Raw genomic sequence first — 24,029 nt, forward strand, 5'->3', positions numbered from 1 at the left:
CTCCTTAAAAAGGTAGAGAAAAGCAGCATATAAAAACCAACACTTCTTCATAAAATACAATTTTGCTGTAAAGGATTGTTGCATCTGCACTGACTAAATTGGTGGAGCTTTTGTAAGTAATTAAACCATTTTTGCAACCTTACTTCATTACTATGTTTCATTGTTTACCTATCTATTTCCTGGATAAATTAAAGATGCTAGTTCTTATCTTTAAAGTGCTACATGCCCTAGATCCATGATACCCAAGGCACCACTTTCTTCCAGCTAAAATGTTCATTCAATAAGCCCTAGCAAAGACAGTTGGTTGGAGATGCCATTTCTAGCATTGGTTAGCTTGTTCTCAACATCTAACACAACCTTTTCAATAACAGCTGTATGCTTATACGATGCCTAACCACCTACCTCCTCAGGGTTCTTGGCCTATTTCAAAGTGCTATTATTTAGGCAAACATAATGGATTTATAGCCACTCGTGCTGTAGTGATTAAGGTGTCAGACTAGGACTGGGAAACCCAGGTTCAAGTCTCCATTTATGCCATGGAAGCCTGCTGGGTGACTTTGGGCCAGTCACACACTGTCAGTCCTGACCCTGGCTAGTAATTGGATGGGAGACCTCCAAGGAATACCAGGGTCATGATACAGAGGCAAGCAAATGCAAACCACCTCCGAATGTCTCTTGCCTTGAAAACCCTACAGGGTTGCCACAAGTCAGCTGTGACTTGACAGCAACTGCCCCCCCTCCCCAAACTATAAAGGTTGGTTCATTTTGTCTGCTGGATATCATGACGTATTGCATGTTATTATTGTGTGTTTATTATTGTCTCAAATTGCATTCATAATTGTTCTGTGCTGAGAGAATTTACACAAATTCAAAATTGGACTATGTCATATATGAAGAAATAATGCAATAAAACGCTTCTTTCTCAATTTAAACAGGGCCAATATATGCACAGAAATGTCTTTATAAACTAAACCATCTGGGTGTATCTCATAGCCCTCCTTAAAAAAACAACCCAGGCATTATATTAAGTTCTGAGGAGGTCAAGAAAGCATACGTTTCCAAACAAAATCAAGGTCAGCTGCTAATAACTGACTACTTGGGAAGAAAGCTTTTGTAAGAGCAGACTAAGCTGTCAATCTAAAAAGGAGAAACAATCAAACCCCAACATTTTTGAAAAGTAATAAAAGTGTCAGTATGAGTGAGTGATCTGTTCCAGGTCCTTGGTTTCCAACTGGGACTCCAAAGGATATTTGTATTTAATCTGTCCAACAAGATTGATAGGAGGAAGTGTGTAATATTTTCATGCACACCCCAACTTCAAATAATTCTTCACTGTTTCCATACATCAGATACAAAGGAACATTAGATTGTGTTGTGATTTGGGTGGGCTTGAGATGAGTGAGTGAAATAGTCCAATGACCAAGATTCGTCTACATGGTGCATTTTTTACAGTAATATGTTCACTCTGGGGAGAGGGAACCCTCACTGCTGAGCTCCCAACACAGTGACACTAAATGTAGAACTTCACTTTTTTTGTTTTGGTAGCCTGATATACTTTGAATGTTATATGTTATATTTTTTTTATTTTTGTGTACAAGTTACATTATCTCCTTTTATGGTAATACAAGGAGTGTGGATGCCTAGGATCCCAAACAAAGATTTTGGTCTTTTATGCACAGGTTGTTTCCATCAGGGTCACCCCAACTACTTTGGGGCTTCATTTTCATTATGCATGTTTTCTCTGACCTTTAAGTCACTTCACTCTCTCGCCACATTTTCCCCACATTTTCTGGATACTATTTAACCCGAGGTTAACATCTGCATTGAGCCCAAATCAATTGCTAGTCCTGTGCATAGTTTTAAGAACATGAGAAAGGCCATGCTGGATCAGACCAAGGCCCATCAAGTCCAGCAGTCTGTTCACACAGTGGCCAACCAGGTGCCTCTAGGAAGCCCCCAAACAAGACGACTGCAGCAGCTTTATCCTGCCTCCACATATTTACTCTAAAGTAAATCTCAATGACGTTCAACAGGACTTAAGCCTAGAACTGCGGCTTTATAGACACTAGGGTTGTGCAAAAACAAATTCAGTAAATTTCGGGTTCTGGTTTATTGGGCCTGATTTTTCTCAGTAAACCTGGAATAAGCGAATACCCATACTAGTAAATATCAGCATTTGGCTTATTAACGGGTTTACCGAAATATTCTGGCCCATAATAGTCTATGGGGATTTTTTCAAGCTCCTGGGGGGAATTTTTGGAGGTAGACTCCCCAAATTTGCAGTGTGGCTGCAAGGAACTCTCCTTAGGTGGTCACAAACGTTTGGTAAACTTTGGGGCGGGGGTCCCATTTTATGGGCCTGCAAAGGGGTCACCCCATCCTCCAGGCATTTGAGAGCCGAGAATAAGAGTTGGTTTTTATATGCCAACTTTCTCTACCACTCAAGGGCTTACAATCACCTTCCCTTCCCCTTCCCCCATCAGAAACCTTGTGAGTTGGGTGGGGCTGAGAGAGCTCTAACAGAGCTCTAACTTGCCCAAGGTCACCCAGCTAGCTTTGTGTGTAGGAGTGGGGAAACAAATCCAGTTCACCAGATTAGCCTCTGCCGCTCATGTGGGGAACAGGGAATCAAGCCTGGTTCTCCAGATCAGACTCCACTGCTCCAAACCACCGTTCTTAACTACTACATCGAGCTGTCTGTCGGTTTCAGTTTCAGAAGTTCAGTATTGCTGAAAGAGCCGATTGCCAGGCTGGTGCCGCCTTCGTATCTGGGGCACATAGCATGATGTCTATACAAATCAGCTTCCAAACTGAGGAAATAGGCTTAAATGCAAGAAAAATAAGGCACAGAAAACATTTAATTTAGTCCCAAATGACATCCTGAAAACGGTCCTTTATTGTGGTCATCAAAAGTCTGATTTCAAGAGATGGTCACAGTGCAGAGAAACTTCAGTTTGAGAGCAGGTTTTTTGGGGGGGGAGTGGTGAGATCGGAGCCAGCCAAAGTCTCCACCATGGGGGCTGTCTGAAGGAGACTGCTCATCCACGTGGATGAAGAAATCTCCTTCGGAAGCCTGGTGGGAGCAGGAGTCGAAGATAGCACCTTTGTAGTTGGAGGGTATATCCCTCTGGACGGGACTGGGTAAGCCCCGTTTTTTAAATAACCTTTATGCTTTATTCAGAATAACCCACTGAATGGTGATGATGATGGATGGTTGTGTGGTTGGAAGGTTGGTCAACCAAGTTGGCTCTGATTACCCGATCCCTATCTCAAAAGGCCCCCAATTATGGGGCCCTAATAAAACCAATTAAAAAAAAAAGATGGCAAAATGGGAGAAAGCACAGAGCTGTGCCTCTGAGCAAAGGCTAATACTCAAACCCGAAAAAGCCAAATAATTATTCAGCTTTTTCAGGAAGCGTCTATTTGGCTTCAGGGAGATCCCCAGGTTTTGGCACTTGGTAAACCCGAACAAAGCCGAAACGGCTAATTTAGGGTTTATTTTCGGTTCAAGTTTATCGATATGCACAACCCTAAAAGACAGGCTTAGATCTTCCTCCTAAAATAGCACAAATGACGATGCATATTTCGAAATAAACGTAAGCGGCTTTTTCTGCTAATCTAGCTATCTATTGCTAGAGTGCATGGGTAAACCAAAAAAAGGGGTGCAAATGGTGTAACAATGACAAAATCGGTGACCTCCATTACTTCAGATGCTCTGCACTTTCGCTGGTGATGCGTAATTCAATCCCAAGTACTCCGGGAATTTCTTCGGGGGGGGGGGGGGAGCTCCTGTGCACAGTGATTTGCAAATTCAATTGCAAATACTGTGCATCAAGACAGTACCATATCCACCGGAAACAACCTGTGCATAAAAGGCCTTCATTGGTTTAGTTGATGTAGTAAGGCTGGAATCTACTGGAATCACACAAACATACAAAATCCACTTGCTTGCCAACTCTGAAAACAAGACTCATAACTGAGCTCTGTGAAGTACTGTATTATTAGTACTTGCAAAATACATATGAAAGTCAGTAAAACACCATAGTGTATATAGGGAAACAGGCAATAAATTAAATGTGTAGTAAGGATAGTTCCACTAATACACAGCATTTTTCACCCTGAGACAAAATCTTACATTTACTGTTGCAGATAAGGAACCTGAACAGGAAGGAGGTTATCAGATCTACAAAAGAAAGCAGCAAGTGGACACAGCAACTGGGTAATTTATAGTTAAGAAACATCAGCAGTACCTTCCTCACACCAGATCTTTTCCACAGGGCATTTCTTGTATCTCCTTAATTCTCCTTCCCAACTGCCTTTGACCCTTCCTCTGCTGATTTTATGTTGTAAGCGCCTTTGGGGCAGGGAGCCACCTGTTTGGTTTACAGATCTCTGTAAAACACTATACACATCAATGGGGTTGCATTATTAATGATAAAATAATAGTACTAATAGCTGTACGTTCACTGTGAAGCAATGATTCATATCTGCAATGCATTGCTTAGAGAGGTGTCTAAGCTTCTGAATGGGAACATTTTGATTTACAGCAGATAATATGATACAGCAATGTTTTGGATGGATATTCTTTCTAAAAAAATTAAACTCACTTTTGCTGGCAAGTGTCCTGAACATGAAATATCAGCATGCAGAAAGGTGAAAATATCTCCATGAATAAAGGGGCAAATTTCATACATCCTTGATTCTAATGTGTTACAAGAATAGCAATCTGTATTTTTCCCTATGGCTGTGCACATGATACTTTTGAAAAGATGAGTCATTGCTGTTAGTAGCTTGCTATTTAGATTTTTTCATTTTCTCTGATTCCCCCCCCCCCCATCCTCTGTAAATGTCAGCCATGAGCAGCTCAATTGCTAATGTTCTCCAGAAGCAAGATTCCTAGAATCAGGCATAAAAAATTAAAAACAAAAAAACCCCACATACTGCTGAATTCAGTTGATGGCTCTCAACAGTTTTACAGATAAAAAATGTAAAAGTCCCCCAATATAGGAAAGTACTACACTTACTAGTATGGAAATGCTCTTCTCATCATAAAATCCCTTTTAATGGCTTTTTAACTAGCTAGTTATAAAAAGGCTTTCCTTCTGCCTCTTGGCATAAGGAAGTGAACAAGCAATTAAAATTTACATTTGCTATTTTTTTGTTAAAAATTAAAAATCTGCACAGGCAAAGGATTCTATAGAAATGCTCAGACAAAAATATAGCCTGGCAGGGAGTGATGAGTGGTGGGAGAGAACAAAAGTACCAAGAGCATAATACTGGTACTGCTACATATACTAAAATTCAGAGTTTTCCACTTGATATCTGCAAATATCTGACTTTCTACTCATGTAAAAAGCACATTCTGCAGTTTCAGCCACATGTCCCCAACATGCAATGCCAGCATATGGGAAGATGGAAATGGCCATAGAATAATGGGACGATATTTGTACATCCCAAACTACAACAATTGCTATTTACATTCAGCAACAGCAACACACTCATCATCATACAAAAAACAGTCCCGAACTTCTGCTAGGGCAGCTGAGCAAAGCACTCGTCTCCCCGGGGGCTCCCGGAGGGGGAACCAAGAAATGTCTCAAATAGGGGTGTTAACACGCCCCTCCTGATTCCTAAATAGTGGAACGGGTATCAGAAATCTCCTGCAGCCGATGAAGAGCGGTTTGACTCCTGAACTCTGAGTTTTACGACTTCGGAGACTCAGTAGCAGTCCTGCCAAGCTTGAGGAGCAATAAATCGCCGCAGACGTCTCTTTGAAATTTAGGCTTTGCTCTCCCCTACCTATTACCATCTAGCAACTATACAGAAGCAAGAATACCTACTCTCCTAAAATCTGAGTAAGTTTAAAAGAACTCCTTTGTTTTACCTGGATTTGGAAGTCCCAGGAGACTGCTAAATACATCAGTCGAATCTGTATCTCCCCACTCAATGTTTAAATGACTCTTTAAAAACAAGAAAAGATCTGATAACCTGGCAGAGATCTTATCAATTTGATCAGTGGGGAGACATAACAATTAAGATTTTTGAAAGACGCTTCAGTTGCCAATCAGGAATTACTACGTATAAAGGGGAGGGAGGATTGGAAACCACCCTCCACCCCGAAGAGTAGTCTTTCTAACTAAACAAGCCTTCCAGCCACGTCCTTCCCGGAAACAATCTATCATTGCGAGAGAGTCAGAGAACTTGGAATTGGAAGTGTGGTATTAGTGTGTAACTGGCAAATATTTCCCAAGTTCCTGACCAGAAAGAAGATGGAAGGTCTATGACTTTGATTCCTGCAGCACCTCCTTGTTATTTACTACACTGGAATTTGCCTGGATCTAATTAACTGAGTTTTAATAGAAATTTTCAGAATTAGTAACCATGGAACATCTGATTTCAAAGATGGAACAATTCTCTGCTTTGATGAGCACTTCATTTCAATTTATTAATCAAAAACTGGACATCATTTTAGATGATCTTAAAGACATAAAAACCCAAATTATCACAATGAGATCAGAGGAGATACTAGAGGGCCCTCTAGCTGACAAGAGAGATGAAGAACAGAAGAACCCTGCAAAGGAAACGAGGGATTACAATAAACAATCTGCAATAGCTCATTTGACAACAATGGATTTGAATGCGAGTGATTTTGACTTGTCTCTTTAATCTGCTTGATGAACTGTTCACCACCTGCTTGGAGGACTTAATGAGCAGAAAAACTGGGGCTGTTTTTCTTTGAATTTGGGATGGAAGATATTGCAACATGGATTTACTATGGAAATTATCTATCTGCAGAAGAGACTTTACCACCAATCTCCAAGGATGCCCTTCGACGATTACTGCTAATGTGGGAAGAAAGAAATGCTGGAAATTCCGGATAAAGGGACTAATTTAAAAGAGTCTAGTGTCTCTTCTGGCTAAGATCGAAAAGGAACTGATTAAAAGGACTGGTTATAATGGAAATAGAAACATATATGATATCAATTTACTAGAAAAACAATATGTATTAAATGAGTGTTAGGAAGAAATGGAGGACTTACAAAATAATTAATTTTTAATGGAAATAATCAAATGCTTTTTATTATACTAATCCATTTATTATTAGTGAGATTTACTATTTCTCTTCTTCTTTCTTTTATTTTTTTCCCTTTTTTTCTTTTTTTTTATATGATATTATTAACAATCTTTTTTTTCCTTGAAAAATATAAATGTCATAGAGATCAATAAATATTAACAATAGTATTAGGATTAGAATTTTGTGCAAAAGAGATTACTAATTAATCACAAGATGAAGGGAGGTATAGGGGAAGTCAACATTTTTTATTATGTATAAATTTTTTAACAATGTTACCTATTTGTTTTTACTTTTTACTGTCTATGTTATTGTTAAAACTATGTGATTAATAATTTTGGAAAAATAATAAAAAATTTATTTAAAAAAAACCATACAAAAAAAGTCCCTACCCAGCCCATACAAAAGGGTCTTACACAGTTTAGTATAACCCTTGGTGTGCCATTATGGAAACAGTGTGCAGATATTAGCACTAAACATGCCTTGGAAAATGAGCTTATGATGCAGCAATGGTCCTGTAACAAGGAAACTCTTGGACACATCAGTTAACTTCCCAACTGCAACATTTGTCTTAGAAAAACAGCTATGAATGAATGCGACTGATCCAATTTCCATATGAATGTTTAGTACTTCCTTCCTCACAATGCGCTAGAGCCAGTTGAAAATGGGTATACATCAGTAGTTCCCAATGTGGGGCACACCCCCCACAGGGGGGGCAATTTGATTTTTAAGGGGGGCAATTCGAGAATGAGTTATTAACAGTGATTTTTTTGCATTTCTTATGGTTCTAGGGGTCTCATATACAGTATATAAATATATATTGTGACATACACATTTTAAAAATTAGAATGTACACGGCGGTCAGCTGGTGACAATGGAGAGGGGGAAAGCCCGCTAATAGAGAGGAGTGGTAAGAGCATAAAGTTGACTAGAGAGTGCATGAGCACAGAAAAGAGAGGCAACTTTCATTCCAATAGTCAGTACGACTTGATTCAAATCATGTTTTTTTTGACAGAAAGATTCATTCTTGCTGGTATAATCTTAATATTTACAACCAGATGAAGGTTTCATTTTTGGACCAGGCTCGCAGGAAGAACAGGCCAAGGAGGAGAAATAGGCTGGTGGAAAGCTGGAAAGGGGGGACCAAGGATTGGAGCAGAGAACTTCGGGGATTCCTGCTGCAGGACTGAAGTCCTAGGTAGAGACTTTGCTGTTTGGACAGTTGTCAGGCAAGCCCTTGTATAAATCTATGGTGAGACCACACTTGGAATACTGTGTACAGTTCTAGTCACCACACCTAAAAAAGGATATTACAGAGCTTGAGAAGGTGCAGAAAAGAGCAATCAAAATGATTAGGGGATTACAGCAACTGTCCTATGAGCAGCAGTTAAAACGCTTAGGGCTGTTTAGCTTGGAAAGAAAGTGGCTAAGGAGACATGATAGAGGTCTATAAAATTATGCATGGTTTGGAGAGAATGGACAGGGAGAAGCTTTTCTCCCTCTCATAATACTAGAACGCGGGATTATCTGCTGAAGCTGGAGGGTGAGAGATTCAAAACTGATAAAAGGAAATATTTTTTCACACAATGCATAGTTAAATTGTGGAATTTACTGCCCCAGCATGTGGTGATGTTTGCAAACTTGGAAGGCTTTAAGAGGGGAGTGGACATGTTCATGGAGGAGAGGGGTATTCATGGCTACTAGTTAAAATGGATACTAGTCATGATGCATACATATTCTCTCTAGTATCAGAGGAGCATGCCTATTATTTTGGGTGCTGTGGAACACAGGCAGGATGGTGCTGCTGCAGTTGTCTTGTTAGGGGTATCCTAGAGGCACTTGGTTGGCCACTGTGTAAATAGACTGCTGGACTTGATGGGCCTTGGTCTGATCCAGCATGGCTTTTTTAATGTTATGTTCTTATAATTAAAAATTAATCCTTATTTCCTGATGAATAGCCTTTGGACCATAATGTATCTTAAACTGAAAACTATATTTAGGTAGATTTTTTCTTCAAAAGAATTTTATTTTTAAAAATTCCATTTAAATAAAAAAATCTGATTTAAATAAATTTTTTTGATGTAAATAAAAATTGATTTAAATAAAAAAATCCATTTTTTTCAAAAAATCATTTATTTTTATCCACCCTGATCAAAACCATCAAAGTGCATTTCACTTCATAAGTTTTTCTCACATTTATTTCTTTCAGTCACAAACCCTATGCATAAAATGAGTAGTGCAAGCAAGAAAAAAGTTTGTCAGTATTCAGAGGAATATTTAAAATTTGGTTTCATACCCGCTATCCATGATGAACGGTCTCCTTTCTGCCTCTCATGCCAACAATGCTTGACCAACGAATCAATGAAACGAGGACATCTTGTGGCGCATTTGAAGGCGAAACATAGTGCGTATGTAAATTAAGATTTAAATTAGTTCAAGTCTTTAAAGGAGAATTTTGAAAAAAGATCAACAATAAAGTCTCTGTTCACTGCACAAACTGTTACTGTCAGTCGTACTCTTGAGGCTAGTTATGAAATTTCTTTACTGATTGCTATATCTGGAAAAATCATACTATAGGGGAGGATTTAATTAAACCATCAATACCAGAATTTCTTAAAACAGTTCTGGAAAAAGATGACAAAGATGTGAAAGCCATGCTGCTCAGTAATAATACTGTTAGCAGAAGAATAAATGAAATGAGTGAAGATATTGAAACACAACTTGTTGAAAAGCTGAAATCAAGAAAATTCTCAGTACAAATGGATGAATCAACTCTGAGAAACAGTGAGGCCGTATTGCTAACCTATGTAAGATACATTGATAAAGGTGAATTTGCTGAAGAAATGTTATTCTGCAAATCATTAGAGAGCACCACTACCGCCACTGATATATATAATAAGCTAAAAAATTACTTAGATGTCAATAATATATCAATGGAAAACAACATCTTGTGCTGCAGATGGTGCTCCTGTTATGATGGGCAAAAAAAAAATGGCTGCTTAAAATTGATGAAAGAAGAGAATCCAGAAATGCTTCTTGTGCACCGTGTTATTCATAGAACTTAGTGTCCAAAAATATTTCTCCTGTTCTTAATGAGGTACTAAGATCCGTTATAAAATGTATCAATGCTATTGAAGCTAATGCCAAATGTGAGCATCTCTTCAAGCTATTTTGTGAAGATAAAAATGCAAACCATGAGGACTTTTACTTCCCACTGAGGTAAGGTGGGAATTGCTTGAAAAGATTCATGGAACTATTTGATGTTCTTAGTGACTTTTTAAGTGTCAAGCCTAAAATGAAGCACCTGCCAACCGTTGATGGTAAAGCATTTTTGAGTTATTTAGCAGATATCTTTGAAAAACTGAATATGTTGAATAAACAACTTCAAGGAACAAATAAAACTCTTGTTAATGCAAAGGTGAAGATATTTGGCTTCATTACATTTATAGAGTTATGTCAAAAACATATTTCTGATAAGAATTTTGACCTGTTTCATTGGCTAAAAAAATGTGAGGTGATTGATGCTGTTGTACTTGTCATTGTGGATCATCTGAAAATATTGGCCTCTGATTTGAAAGATTTTCTGATTTAAAACAAATTGATTTTCCAACATGGGTGATGCAGCCAGTGCTAGTGGATCTGTCTGATGTTTCAATGCAGTACCAAGAAGAACTCTCGGAAATGCAAAATGATGAGTCAGTTAAAACTTTATTCAATATAAAAGGAGTGATGGCATGGCTTTGTGATGAGACAGAAACTAAATACCCAAATTCAACCAACTTTGCAAGAAAACTGTTGTTACCGTTCCCATCTTCCTATTTAGCTGAATGTGGATTTAGTGCTGTAAATGATTTGCTACTGAAGAAAATAAACAGACTGGATATCGCTAAATGAGGACACTTGAGACTGAATCTGACTAAATTGGTGCCTAATATAAAATCTCTCTGCAGCAGGCATCAAGCACAAGGATCTCACTAACTTTAGTCTACTTATCTTGAGGTGAGCTCAAATTGTATTTTGAATTTGTTAGGTACTTTTATTTTATTGTATAGTAATTACTTCAACTGTCCTTTCATTCTTTTTTTTTCTCTTTCATGGATGCCATGTTATTTGGAAGCTTGTTTAGACCAAGTTAATGGCCTTTTAGACTTTCTTCACGTGAATAGTTCACTTTTTGAATAATAAGAATTATATGTCACGGGGGGGGAATCAAGATTTTAGAGATGCTTAGGTGGGGCATGGCCAAAAAAAGGGTTGGGAACCACTGGTATACACAGTTACAAAGATGGAAGCACAATGGAAGCAGTTGGGGGGGGGGGAAGAAAGCTGGAAAGCAAAAGGATTTTGAGTACACCAAATTCCTTGCTCCTCCTTCCCACATCTATCCTTCTGACCAAAACTTGAACTCATATAGTTCACCTCTGTTTCACATGCCTGATCACAGGCAAGTAGGGGGTGAATCCCTTTCCTTTCTATAATTCTCTTTTGATCCCCAGCCACTTCTTCAGTTATGGCTTCTCATTTTCTCCTACTATCTATGTTAATGTGTGTCGAATCTTTATCATGCATTTGTTTGCTTTTTTTTAAAGGTAATCCCAATTTATGCACAACAACCTGTGGATCAAGATGAAAAACACAGTATCAACAGACAGCATTTATACTTGAATGTGCGTTCTGAGCATGTGGATGCATACCTCATTCATGCTCACAGTGCCAGACCCAACAGTTGACGTATATGCAGTTCACCTTAAGATGGATCAGGGCAGATGACTGGAGAAGTCCAGAGCAGAGCTAACTCTAGTAACTGGATAGTCTTTTTTCCCCTTTCTGCTACCACACAATTTCCAGCTACAGTTAGTTATTTGCTCAGGTGCCTACAGAACAGGAGCTTCAGCTTCCCCCCACAGACTGATTGAGCACACGAATAGAAGGAGATTAATAACCAAAATTGCAAGAAACTATTCTCTTCATAGGGCATACACGTTATTAAAATTCATTCAAAGGCTACTCTCTCTAATTACATTCATACTGTCAGGACTTAAATCTCAAGACAGTGTCACTGCCAAGTGACTGCTCCCATGTGGATTTTTTAAATTCAAGACAAAAAGTACTGAAAATATAACGTTAAAATGATGTGTTTATGTATATTTTTGCTTCAGGATATTATCGAACCTTTTGCTCTTAAGAGACTAACATTTTTATATCTCAAGCCTTTTTTTTTTTTTTTGCCTCGTTCCATTAAATAAAGCATCCAGGATTACAGCCAATTTTTCAAAGTAAAATACCATGTGAAGACTGGGAGCTTATGTCCCCCTAGCTGAACTATCAAGCTGCTAACTTAATTTATTTGTCATAAGGGCTCCCCCCCACTTTAGGAATTTCAGCCCTAAATTATATGGCATAGTGCAAGCCGAAGGAGGCAAATGTGCCTACCCTTTTCTCACCACACTAGAAGACAACAGAAGCATGAACTTCCATTTCTGCTAAAGGTTACAGATGGGCAAAAGGAAGCTTCTGCCATATATCACTAACGGGATGTGGAACTTCATACACAAACAGATGTTGTGTGTGGTTCTTCCCTGATCTAGCTGCTGGACTTGCATGCACAGAGCTCAATTATTTAATGCATTTATTTTTAAAACAATTATTTATACCCCACCGATTCTCGAAGGACTCAATAAGGTAAATGAGCAAAAGTTATGGCCTCAGAAGGCATTCCTTATACAGTTCTAATTATACAACACCAATTCCTTTGCAAAAAGCACGATGCCAGGAAAAAGACATTATTTGTGTTGAGTTTAAACCCACTCAACTATATCTTGGATCAAGATGTGCCACTGACTGAGATAATTGTTTGGATCAAAAATAGCCTGCATTCTCAGAACCTCTGGTCTCCACACTTGCTTCCAGCATCCATATTTATCCAATTTCCTCATGGATGGTTGCTAGGGTTGCCAGCCTCCAGATAGTAGCTGGAGATCTCCCACTATTACAACTGATCTCCAGCCGATAGAGAGATGTTTACCTGGAGAAAATGGCCACTTTGGCAATTTGACTCTATGGCATTGAAGTCCCTCCCCAAACCCTGCCCTCAGGCTCTGCCCCAAAAATCTCCAGGTATTTCCCAACCGGGAGCTGGCAACGTTAATGGTTGCTCTAGGTGGGCACCGCTTAGCAGTAAGGTATAGAGCATATGATATGAGATTGCTGATAGGAAAGCGCTAAGGAACATAAAAATAAAAGAATGGCTATGCGGGATCAAACCAATAGTCCGTCTAGACCAGCATCCTGTTTTACACAATGGCCAATCAGATGCCCCTGAAAGACCCAAAAGGAGGGCACAGAGGCCCAAGCTTTCTCTTGTTGTTGTACTACAACACTGGTACTTCAAGAGACAGAATGCTAATAGTTCTTGCTTTTCTAGAATGTCTTTGCTGTAACAATAGACTAACATCCATATGAAATACTTAGGAAGATTAACTGCTTCTTTTCTTTGCACATGAAATTGTAAGCATTTTTAAGCATGTTTTGCTTTAAAAAAATTCAGATCACTGTGAACCAGATAACAGTCCTGACAGGGCTGCAGGTTGACAGCGGACAAACAGCAGTCTATCCAAAGTTTAAGCCACAGAACAAAACATAAACAGCTTGCCTGTTATATTATACAGTCCAATCTAATCACGTATAGCTTTTTGGATCATGGATACATCCATGTATAAATGGACTTGTGCCTTAGAAATTGTCTCCCCAGCATGTTTCTGTTAAAAATTCCCTTTTATTTTACTTAACTGCCCTAATCTTTCAGCGATATGTTAACCAGTCACCCCAATAGCATATCTGTTTATAAATCATAATTTCAATAAAAATACATATTACATAGGTGAAAATGTCTCTTTAATTGCATGTTCCCCCATCTTAAAAGCAAACCCTCACTTTCAGAAAACATAAATTAATGCCAAAATGTATCATAGAATAATCCTCTTAATAAATTGTGTGTGTGTGTAAAGTGCCGTCAAGTCACAGCTGACTTATGGCGACCCCTTTTGGGGTTTTCATGGCATGAGACTAACAGAGGTGGTTTGCCAATGCCTTCCTCTGCATAGCAACCCTGGTGTTCCTTGGTGGTCTCCCATCCAAATACTAACCAGGGCTGACCTTGCTTAGCTTCCAGGATCTGACAAGATCGGGCTATACCATGCTACCTTCCCTCCCCTTAATAAATTACAAATGTCCTTTAAAGTGGGTTAAAGTCCAATCTGATTTCCTTGGAATGTGGGTTTTAATTTTGATTTATAAAATACATTTATTTTTTTGCTTCAAAATAAGCATGCATCCCTCAGCACGCCCCCATTTATGTTTACTGATATTAATAGCATTTTGTATTATTTTAATAAGACTAAAAAGGATGTTACTTCAAATACAAAACCCATAAACTGACATCTAGAACATACATAGAAAAAAATAACAATTTAAAATAAATAAATGGGAAAGGAATTAACACATGGAGATTATCATCATACTCTAAACGCATAACAATTAGTGTGTCCTCATGTTTTAATCTGACCCTGTAAATCCCCAGATTAATCTGAGTTGTGGTCTCCATCTTTGAATCAAAATGAATGTGACAACTTAGGTCATATACCAGGGACCAATGTTTTTAGTCTTTTGGTTTCGGCAGAATGTGTGGCACACATGATCTCAAGCACACTAACAGTATTAAAAAATGCTGCTATATTGGGCTTGCCACCCAGAAAGTTGGGCTCCATGACCTATCTGATGGCCCCAGCCTACAGAGTGAAGACCTCTGCCACAGACAGTACATATACTTACATGTGCCTGACCAAAATGGAATGGAAGACCACGCTAATTGGACATGCATGTGTACCACTCACATACAGTCAGATGCCCAGCAAGAGGAATACCGAGCCTCCATTAACCTACCACACATGGAAGCTCTACAGTAGAAGAATCAGCCCTATAAAAATAAGTGTTTCTCTCATTAATTTCTACACTGCATCTCCAAACAGTCAAGATTGCTCTAGGCTTCATAAAAACATAAAATTGCAAAACCACAAACATAAAAAATATAACCTCAAGTCTAACACAATGCTTAGGGCTTGTGTAACTTTAATGCAGAAAAACATGAGAAGTTTTTACCAAATTAGAAGAAAGAAAAACTTAATTTTTTTTAAAGATTTCATATAAGGGTAATGGAAGGCATACAACCTGAATTGGTTATCCCCCCCCCCCCATGATAAATTACCAGCCCACAACCTTCCCAAGTACATGCGTTCTTGATATTACAGCAGCAATGCTGTATTGATTTGTTTTCCTTAGGTATCTATGCATACATTATTAGGGCAACCAATCCCATTTTAATTTTACATTTTGCCTTCTAAACTAGTCTGACTAATGGAATCTGTTGGTTTAATTATTTCAGTAAACATAATCATGGCACTGCTAACGACACCAGAGAGTCCTTTATTTTCTTAAAATTTTAGTAATGTGAGTTTACTTGTTATGGAAGGCCTGACGCATTAATGAATCCAAAAATCTCCAAGGGAAACATTTAAGGTTCAACTCACAACATTATGTCAAAATTACATGCACAGAAGACTTTTTAATAATCTTTGTTTCTTTAGTTTTGATTGGCTATGAAATCCATAGCGGCACTCGAAGGCTCGCTTTTCTGCCGCCATCAGCACTTGTGCTCCATAAATTGTACAAACGTACATGACTTCCTCTGTCTGTAGGCTCTTTCAAAGCTTCTGTATAACCTCTCCAGAAAAAAAAAATTAGCTGCCGGTTGCAGATAATTCCAGGATAATGTTACCAATTTTAAGCCACTCAGATGTTGCATTGGGCTGTGACAGCCAAGGCTGCCGAAGCACTAAGAGCAAATCTCTGCTATTGATTGTCCTCAAAACCTGCACTCCCGACTACAGATTGCAACTGGGTCCTTGCAAGCTGCACTGCAATTCTTTCTGCTTCCCTCCATGCATGCTAGCAGCAACTTAGGGATTTTTACATAGTACTTGTCAGGAACTGTGCTGATTCCCTGGCTCTTGACATCAGTCAGGCCCTTTGCTGGATCCCTGGCTCTTGACATCACTCAGGCCCTTTGCTGGATCCCTGGCTCTTAACATCAGTCAGGCCTGTTGTTCACACTGCAGGTGTTTCCCTCGCTGCGGCCCCCTGATCTGTCCTTGACTCTCATACTAGCAACTCCGGTGTTATGGCTTGCTCACTCCCTTCCTCCTAACTGGTGCTGTTATCTCCCTGTCCCCAGGCCTGCCTAGTACTGCACCTGGAATTGTGTTCTGCTTATAGTTTAGGCCTGTAGACTGAAATGCCATTAGCATCTTTGAACCTGTGGATTGCTTATGCTGTACCTGCAGATCCTGAATAAACGTTAACCTGCTTTGGACTGTTAGTCTGAACTTGTGACTTTTTGGGATTACCGAGGGGAGCTGGAGAATCTCACATTAAGATGCTAATCTTCATTTGCTCCGTTGTTCGCTCCCATCCCGGTGTGTGAGTGGCATGGCAGAGGAGAAGATGACCAGAAGATGGAGAACAAACCAGTCACTCCAGGTGAGCCCGATACTGGCCCGAAGGAGGAGAAACCTCCTGAGGAGAAGCCGTGTGGTGGTGCTGTGCCGAAGGTTTCTCGTTTACGGTCCTGGCTGGACTCCCCCTGGCCCTGGATGGAGTCGGGAGCGGATAATTGGCGCTGGAGGCCAGCCGTCACCAGCGTACCCGAAGGGCTGTGGGATGAACCGGCCCGTAAGGAAGTGGTGTTGCAGAGCAAATGGGAGGAAGAACGTCAGCATCTTTGCCACGAGAAGCAAGAGATGGCTGAATGGATGGATGCTATGCAAACCTTGATGCAGGATATGTGGTTCCTGTTAACCCGCCGGCCCAGCCGCCACCACCTCCTCCACCGGGACAACCGGGTCCGGCGCTACCACCCCGATGGGATCTGAAGGTGGTGTTTGATGGGTCTAGTGACCAGTTGTCTTATTTCCTGATCTGAGTGGACGTTTTTACGAGGGATCAGGGAGCAACTTTCACCACGGACGAAAGTCAGGTGCAGTACATTGCGTCCTTGCTGCAGGGAGAAGCAGCTGCATGGATGGTGCAACAGTATGAACTGTGTTCCTGGGTTTTGCAAAGTTTAGATGATTTCATGATTGCCCTTCGTAATCGGTTCGAAGACCCGCACCGGGGTGAACGGGCCAAGACGGCTCTGATGCAGCTACGTCAAGGGACTAAGTAGTGGCACAGTATGCCAGCAAGTTCCAATTACTCGCGATCAAAATCATGGACTGGAGCGAGGCTACCAGGGTACAATATTTCCGGGAGGGTCTCAATCCTGACCTGCAGCATTGGGCGTTTATGCAAGGGAATCCTCCGGACGTGGAGGGATGGGTGCGCCATGCAGCGGACATCGAAAACCGCTGGCAACTCTTACAACTTTCGAAGCAGCGCAACCTAGGAGACACCAAGCCCCGCGGAGAGCGACCCTGTCCAGTCAAGGGTTTTACGCCCCTCCAGGGAGGGGGGCTACCCACTACAGAACGAGCAAAACGGTTTCAAAGCGGAGCCTGTCTGGTTTGTGGGGTCTTGGGTCACTTCGCTGCTAACTGTCCGTCTCGAACAGAGAGGGCCTCTTCTACCCAACCCGCGGCGGCGGAACTGGAGAGGGTGCGCACCGAGGGACAGGCACGTCGTAGAAGCGCTCTGCCGGGACGACAGGATAAGCCCACGGCTCTTCAGCCGAATCCACTTTCCAGGCAAGAATCTTCCTCCAGTGAGGAGGAAGAGTGGAGTCAGGCGACAAAAAACGCCCCCGGTCTGCTGTAGAAGGAGCTCCACAGCAGACCGCTCCGGATCGTGAGCAGGGAGCTCCAGTGATGGTAAGCGATCATGCAGAGAATGTTTTTATAAAGGTCGCCATCGCTTTACCCCGAGGGGGACCTGTGCTTCGAGTTACAGCCTTGGTTGATTCAGGTTGTGCTCGAACTTTGATTAACGAAGAGACTGCAAGGGAGTTGCGAGTAAAAAGAGTAGCGCTCCCCAAACCCATCCAGTTCGCTCAAATAGATGTTAGTGAATTTAAGGGGGGGCGGTCATGCACAGAACGGCCAGGGTCGCCCTGGGAGTAGTGGGCCATTGGGAACAGCTTCATCTCACCATTGCCCCGAGTATCCAGTATCCTATAGTGCTGGGGGTGAACTGGTTGCAGGGCCACAGTCCAACCATAGACTGGAAGCATCGGACTATTACGTTCACGCAGCCCCAATGTGCCCGACACAAGAGGGAGGTGGCGTTTAAAGACAATGCAGCTGCGGTAAAAGTATCTCCGGTAGTGGAGATTTCATCACCTCGGCTTCCCGAGGAGTATGCACAGTTTGCAGACGTTTTTGATGTGCACGAGTGTAATGAATTGCCCCCCCACCGAGCAACGGACTGTGCAATTGAAGTAGTGGGGGATGGCAAACTGTCTAAAGGGAAAATCTACCCCATGAGCCCCAAAGAAAAGGCTGTGTAACGAGACTACTTGGACGCTAATTTAGCACGGGGATTCATCCGCCCCTCCTCAGTGCCTTATTCAGCACCGACCTTCTTTGTGAAGAAAAAGACTGGTGATTTGCGGCTCTGCATAGATTTCCACAGGCTCAATGCGGTCACGCAGACTAATGCCTACCCCCTTCCTCTCATTCCAGATCTACTCACTCAGTTGAAGGAAGGTCGGATATTTACCAAACTTGATTTAGTAGAAGCTTACCATCGTATTCGGATTAAGGAAGGGGATGAACACAAGACTTCTTTTTCAAGTTGTTTTGGAATGTCTGAATATCTAGTGATGCCCTTCGGATTGACTGGGGTACCGAGTGTCTTCATGCAAATTATAAATGAAGTATTACATGACTTGTTGTTTAAAGGGGTGGTAGTTTATCTGGATGATATCCTAATATACACCAAAACCATGGAGAAGCATGTGGCGTTGGTGAACGAGGTGTTGGGACGGCTGCGAAACCATCGATTGTATGCCAAGGTTTCCAAATGCGATTTCCATCAGCTGTCCTTAACCTTCTTGGGATATATTGTGTCACATCAGGGGCTAGCCATGGATCCGGAAAAGGTCCAAGCTGTGGTGGAATGGGAAGCTCCCACCACCCACAGGCAACTGCAACAATTCATCGGTTTCACCAATTTTTACAGCGGATTTATAAACAACTTTGCCCAGGTGGCTTTGCCCCTTACCTCCTTGTTGCAGACTAAGGGAAAGGGGCTGTCCACCACATTACCGTCCTCCCAATTGCTCTGGACTCCCGAATGCCAACAAGCATTCAATTTGTTAAAACAGTTGTACGCTTACGCTGTACCTGTGGAACCTGAATAAATGTTAACCTGCTTTGGACTGTCAGTCTGAACGTGAGACTTTTTGGGATTACCGAGGGGAGCTGGAGAATCTCACAGTACTACTTTTAAGTAGTTTACCATCCTCGCTTCAGACAACGAGCCACCCAAACAGTTACATAGGTTTATTTAATCGCACTGACCACTGGTCCTTTCAAACTGTAAGTTGACATAAATAACATGCAGGATACAGCTCCCAAGAAGGGATGGTTATGACATCTGCCCCATCCCCACTTCACTTTAGGTTTTAGTTTGCATTTTTGTTCTGTGTGCACATGTTAACTCTGAATAAATAACAGCACAAAGAGGAATCTCGGTTACATCCGTATAACCTTTTTGACTGGGGGTTTTAAGCAATGTGCATATGAGCTCTTGCACACTGATAGCATGCAAAAGATCTTACATGTGCTGGCTTGGCAGCAGGTTCTGTTCTTCATGCTGATTTTTTCAGTTTTTAAAGAGATAAACCAGAAAAAAAACCTTTAGAAAATGGTCCATCTGCTGATTTTGAAATGAATTTTAGAAATCCCTCATGTTAAATCAGTATACAGAATGAAACCTGGTCCATAGCCCACACATGTAAAAGGTACAGGAATGAAATAGGTGGGATCCACATATCTGATCTCTCCCACAAGTGAGAGAGTGCAAACTGTTTCCTGAGCAACTGTACACCAGATCAGCCTATTGGTGTCAGAGGCTTTACAGCCATAATTGTAATACCATAGAGACAATTTATTCAAAAAGTCTCTTTGGTAAGCAAAAACAATTCGGCATTATTGTGTGGGATGTAGCTCCTTTTGCTGCATTAGAGGACACTCCCCATCATCCACTGACTTTGGAGAGTAGAGGGAGGGAGGAGGTCAGACAGGCAGCTGCAGACTTTCTTCTGCTTGCAAACAAAGTTAGAAAATAGCAATCCAGCCTCCGCCACATATTCCTTGTTTTCAGACACCTTCAACATGAGACTGCATCTCTCGGTCACCTTGAATTGTAGAGACCAATGCAGGTATCCTCCACACATGGTCTTGTGTCCTTTTCCTGCATTGATTAGATATGAGCTTCTAAAACATTTGGTGTTTTCTTTTAATTTTTGCTAGTATTCTGAAAAATAGACAGTAGTTCCCATCAGATCAAGTCATGAAGCCTTGCTGACATTCCTCTACATATTACAGTCATCTCAGGCGCAGTCTAGACATGCAGCAGAATGAGGTGGTGGTTTTCTGAGATGGAAGAATGGGCAATATCACTTCAGATTACAGGGCGGAGAGTCAGATTTTTAATGTTGCCCCCATATAAACACCATGCAAATTATAAAAATAGCTCATTAGAATGAAAGGTGTTTTTTTTTTCCATTCTATTCAAGTTTTTCACTTAATGATAATAGTTAATGTGTTATCCCAACCATGCAGTCTTAAGTGGTACAGTCCATTCTCCCAACACAGAACTCTGCTAACTCATTAACACCCTGTTCCACAGCATGCATAGGCCTGGTCTCATTATTCTCCTTCAGTACACTCTATAAACATTTGATTGGGGGTGGGGAGAATGGGAACTGAGGAGGCACTGTACACTTTGCCTAAGACACCTCTGGCTATTTATTCTGGCAGACATGCAGCAGGTAGTTTGATGCATGCTGTGTAAGACCCCACCCACACCAATCCTCTTTCTTCCCCCCAGCCATTCTCTCTCACTGCTGGAAAAAGTCAAAATCATCACTGCCTGGAGCAAGGGTGGAAAAGAGAGAGACATAAAATCTGGGGCTGTTATGCCAAAGATCTCCTTCCTAATTATTTTTTTCTTCTATATAACATGTTTTAGCTTTTTTATTTAGCATCATTTTATATTCTCCACTCTGATTGCTTTTAGAAGAAAACTAGTTAACAATTTCAACAATCGGCCAGCCTTGCAAACAAGCCTAGGAAAGTTACTAGCCCACACAAATGGTTATTAGCCCACCTGCTCACACTTCCCTATTCTGTTTATGTGTGACCTAAAAGAACCTATATGTCCTAGGGTTCCATGGCTGCTCACCAGGAAGCAACTCCAACTTATCAAAAGTGAGTTGGAAAATACCCACACATTTGTTCTGCTTGAACCATCCTTCCTTTTAAAGCTAATGTGCAATCTTTCATGAATGCATTCCTCAGATGTCGTAATACACATTTAAAAAAAAAAAAAAAACCCACACAGCCACAAGACTTACTCTTTCACCCAATGTGTAAACTTTTGAACAGGCTACAATGAGAATAAACCAATTACAGATTTCAGTATATTTCCTAGTACATTCTACTACATTTGCATGACTAGATTACAGGCTGTGCACAATACCTTTCTGCTCTTTGAAGCCTCCAGCATTACAGAAAAGGAGCCAGAAAATAATGTAAGCCTGTCAAGGCTCCAGTTAGCAAGCTGAAAAAAATAATTCTACAATGTATGAGTCATACGTCTAATTTATGAACCAAAAGTTTAGAACAATCTTGGAAAAGCTTCTGAATTTTGTGCTTTCTCTCTGTAAAAGCATAGCAGTTTGAATCCAAATCTTCCTGATTTTAGATAAGGTACTGCTACACAACTACTGGCAACATGCAACTCCCAACCATTTCACAACGTAGGACTCTTTGCAACACTCACTTGGTATTTCAGAATTACATGCTGTGATCTGAGCAGAGTAAGGTCACAACTGGATGTTATGGCATCCCTGGGTTGGACCTGAGAATGCCACCTCCATTTTAGAGCTTACTGGGGCTGATTTAAAAATGCCATGAGAGCCTGATGGGCCTGCAGAGCAGTGGGACCAGGCACTCATTCTCCCCACCCATGTCTGCTGGAGAGCCAAACATGCTGGTTTTCCAAAAAAGAAGCTAATGTCTTCACAGGATAACTTATCTGACAAACTAAATATCAAATTTTGTGCACCACCTTATGATGCTATCAACATCTAAACACACTTAACATCACATCTATCAACCTCATTTGAATCCTAAACAACAGCTGAATCCAGGCTTGCATTCCTTCACAATGCTACTTTTGTTTTGTTTTTTAAAGGACCACTGTTTCATTTCTTGAAACCTGGGAAAGTGTCATCATTGATTTCAACTGGACCTAAAGAAGAATTTATTGAATGACTACTTATTTCTGCTCTCCATTTTCAATACTTATTTGTGAGAAGCATTTCAAACCCACAGCAGAGAACGTTATACAGCTTTTCCCTTGGCCTTGGCCTCAAGACTGAAGATAAAAGACACTGATTTTTGCCTTGCTAAGAGAACTTACAATGCAGTATTCATTTATTTTATTTTTTCTTACCATTCCACAGACGTTCTCAGGCGGATTTCCACATGTTATATCAGGAGGATCCAAGTTTACTTTCACATATCTCATCATATCTATGGCTTCTGGCTGACAGGCCGTGTAATCCCAAAATTTCCCATCCTCTGTGTAAATCTGGGTCTTACATACATCATAATGTCCCCACACTGAAGGATAGTGCTGCATGACTGAAGACACAGTAACCCAAAGGGCATGAAGTGACAAGAATCTTGACAAATACATCTCTAAATCCTTCACAATGTGCCTCGATAGCTGTAATCAGTAGAGACCTAAATGCAGTCAGTACTGTACATATATGTACATGGGGGACTGAAGTTATTGTGACACGTGTTCCAAACCAGACAGGAAGAATTAGATTACAGCGGTTTCTTTATACAGGTGGAAACTTTGGTGGGTGCCTAGCATATCTGAAGAGATGTTGCTGAGAGAAACCTTGAAGCAAGTTCCTTTTCTTAAAAAGTATCTAGCAGGGCTTTTAAAAAATCGTGCATGTAAATAATGTCCAAAAGCAGATGACAATTCAGCAATGTTGCCAGTCCTCAGCTCCGCTGTCGATAACCCTGAGTGATCCTCCTTCTTCCCGACTCATGAAGAACAGCCAGCCAAACTGATAAATCAGTATGGGGAGCAAAACGATGAGCATCTACAGTGCCACGTCTGTCTGCTATCAATCACTCTTTTCTTCTGGCACCAGCACCCTTTTAGAAACAATAAAAATAAGAGTTATTGTCCAAGGATCAATGCATTAGAAAAATATATGATATGTTGACATTTCAAGAGGCTTGATGCAATATAAGGCAAATTGGAATAATCTGGATAACCTTTACTGGAGGTGCTTTGCCGAAATGAACAAAGTACCAGAATCACTCATTGCCAAAACTATTTTGACATGAGAGATTTAACTCCTCTCTAACAAAGATAGATATATAATGTTTTCTGCAATTTCTTTCCCCGCTCCCATTTTGTTTGCTTCAAAAATGATTATTTCCATCTTGGCATAACCTGAACTCAAGCAACAGAACTTAAACAGTTCTCATATTTCATAACCTGATAGGGGATAGAAAACCCAGTGCTGGATCTTTTATTACAGTGACAAAGGCCTGACAACAACTTGTGTGCTTTTCATCTCCTGGAAAGAGGGCCTCGGAGAGCTCAAAATGTCGAGTACACATTTCAGTTTTTGTTAGTTTAATAAGAGAGA

The 24,029-nt window shown here is 40.8% G+C and overlaps 1 protein-coding gene across 4 annotated transcripts in view; it reads right to left on the bottom strand.

Annotated features, from left to right (window-relative positions):
* Nucleotides 1-23,430, bottom strand: part of NTNG1 (netrin G1) — a 335,884-nt gene extending 312,454 nt beyond the window's left edge. For all 4 annotated transcript variants that reach the window (XM_056844256.1, XM_056844253.1, XM_056844255.1 and 1 more), the window contains exon 1: nucleotides 22,805-23,430. In XM_056844256.1, coding sequence (XP_056700234.1) covers nucleotides 22,805-23,050 — 246 coding nt within the window. In that variant the 5' untranslated portion in view covers nucleotides 23,051-23,430. The remainder of the gene's footprint in view (nucleotides 1-22,804) is intronic.
* Nucleotides 23,431-24,029: the final 599 nt, after the last annotated feature.

This window comes from Euleptes europaea, chromosome 2 (assembly GCF_029931775.1).
Source record: "Euleptes europaea isolate rEulEur1 chromosome 2, rEulEur1.hap1, whole genome shotgun sequence".
NCBI classification, from domain to species: Eukaryota; Metazoa; Chordata; class Lepidosauria; order Squamata; family Sphaerodactylidae; genus Euleptes; species Euleptes europaea.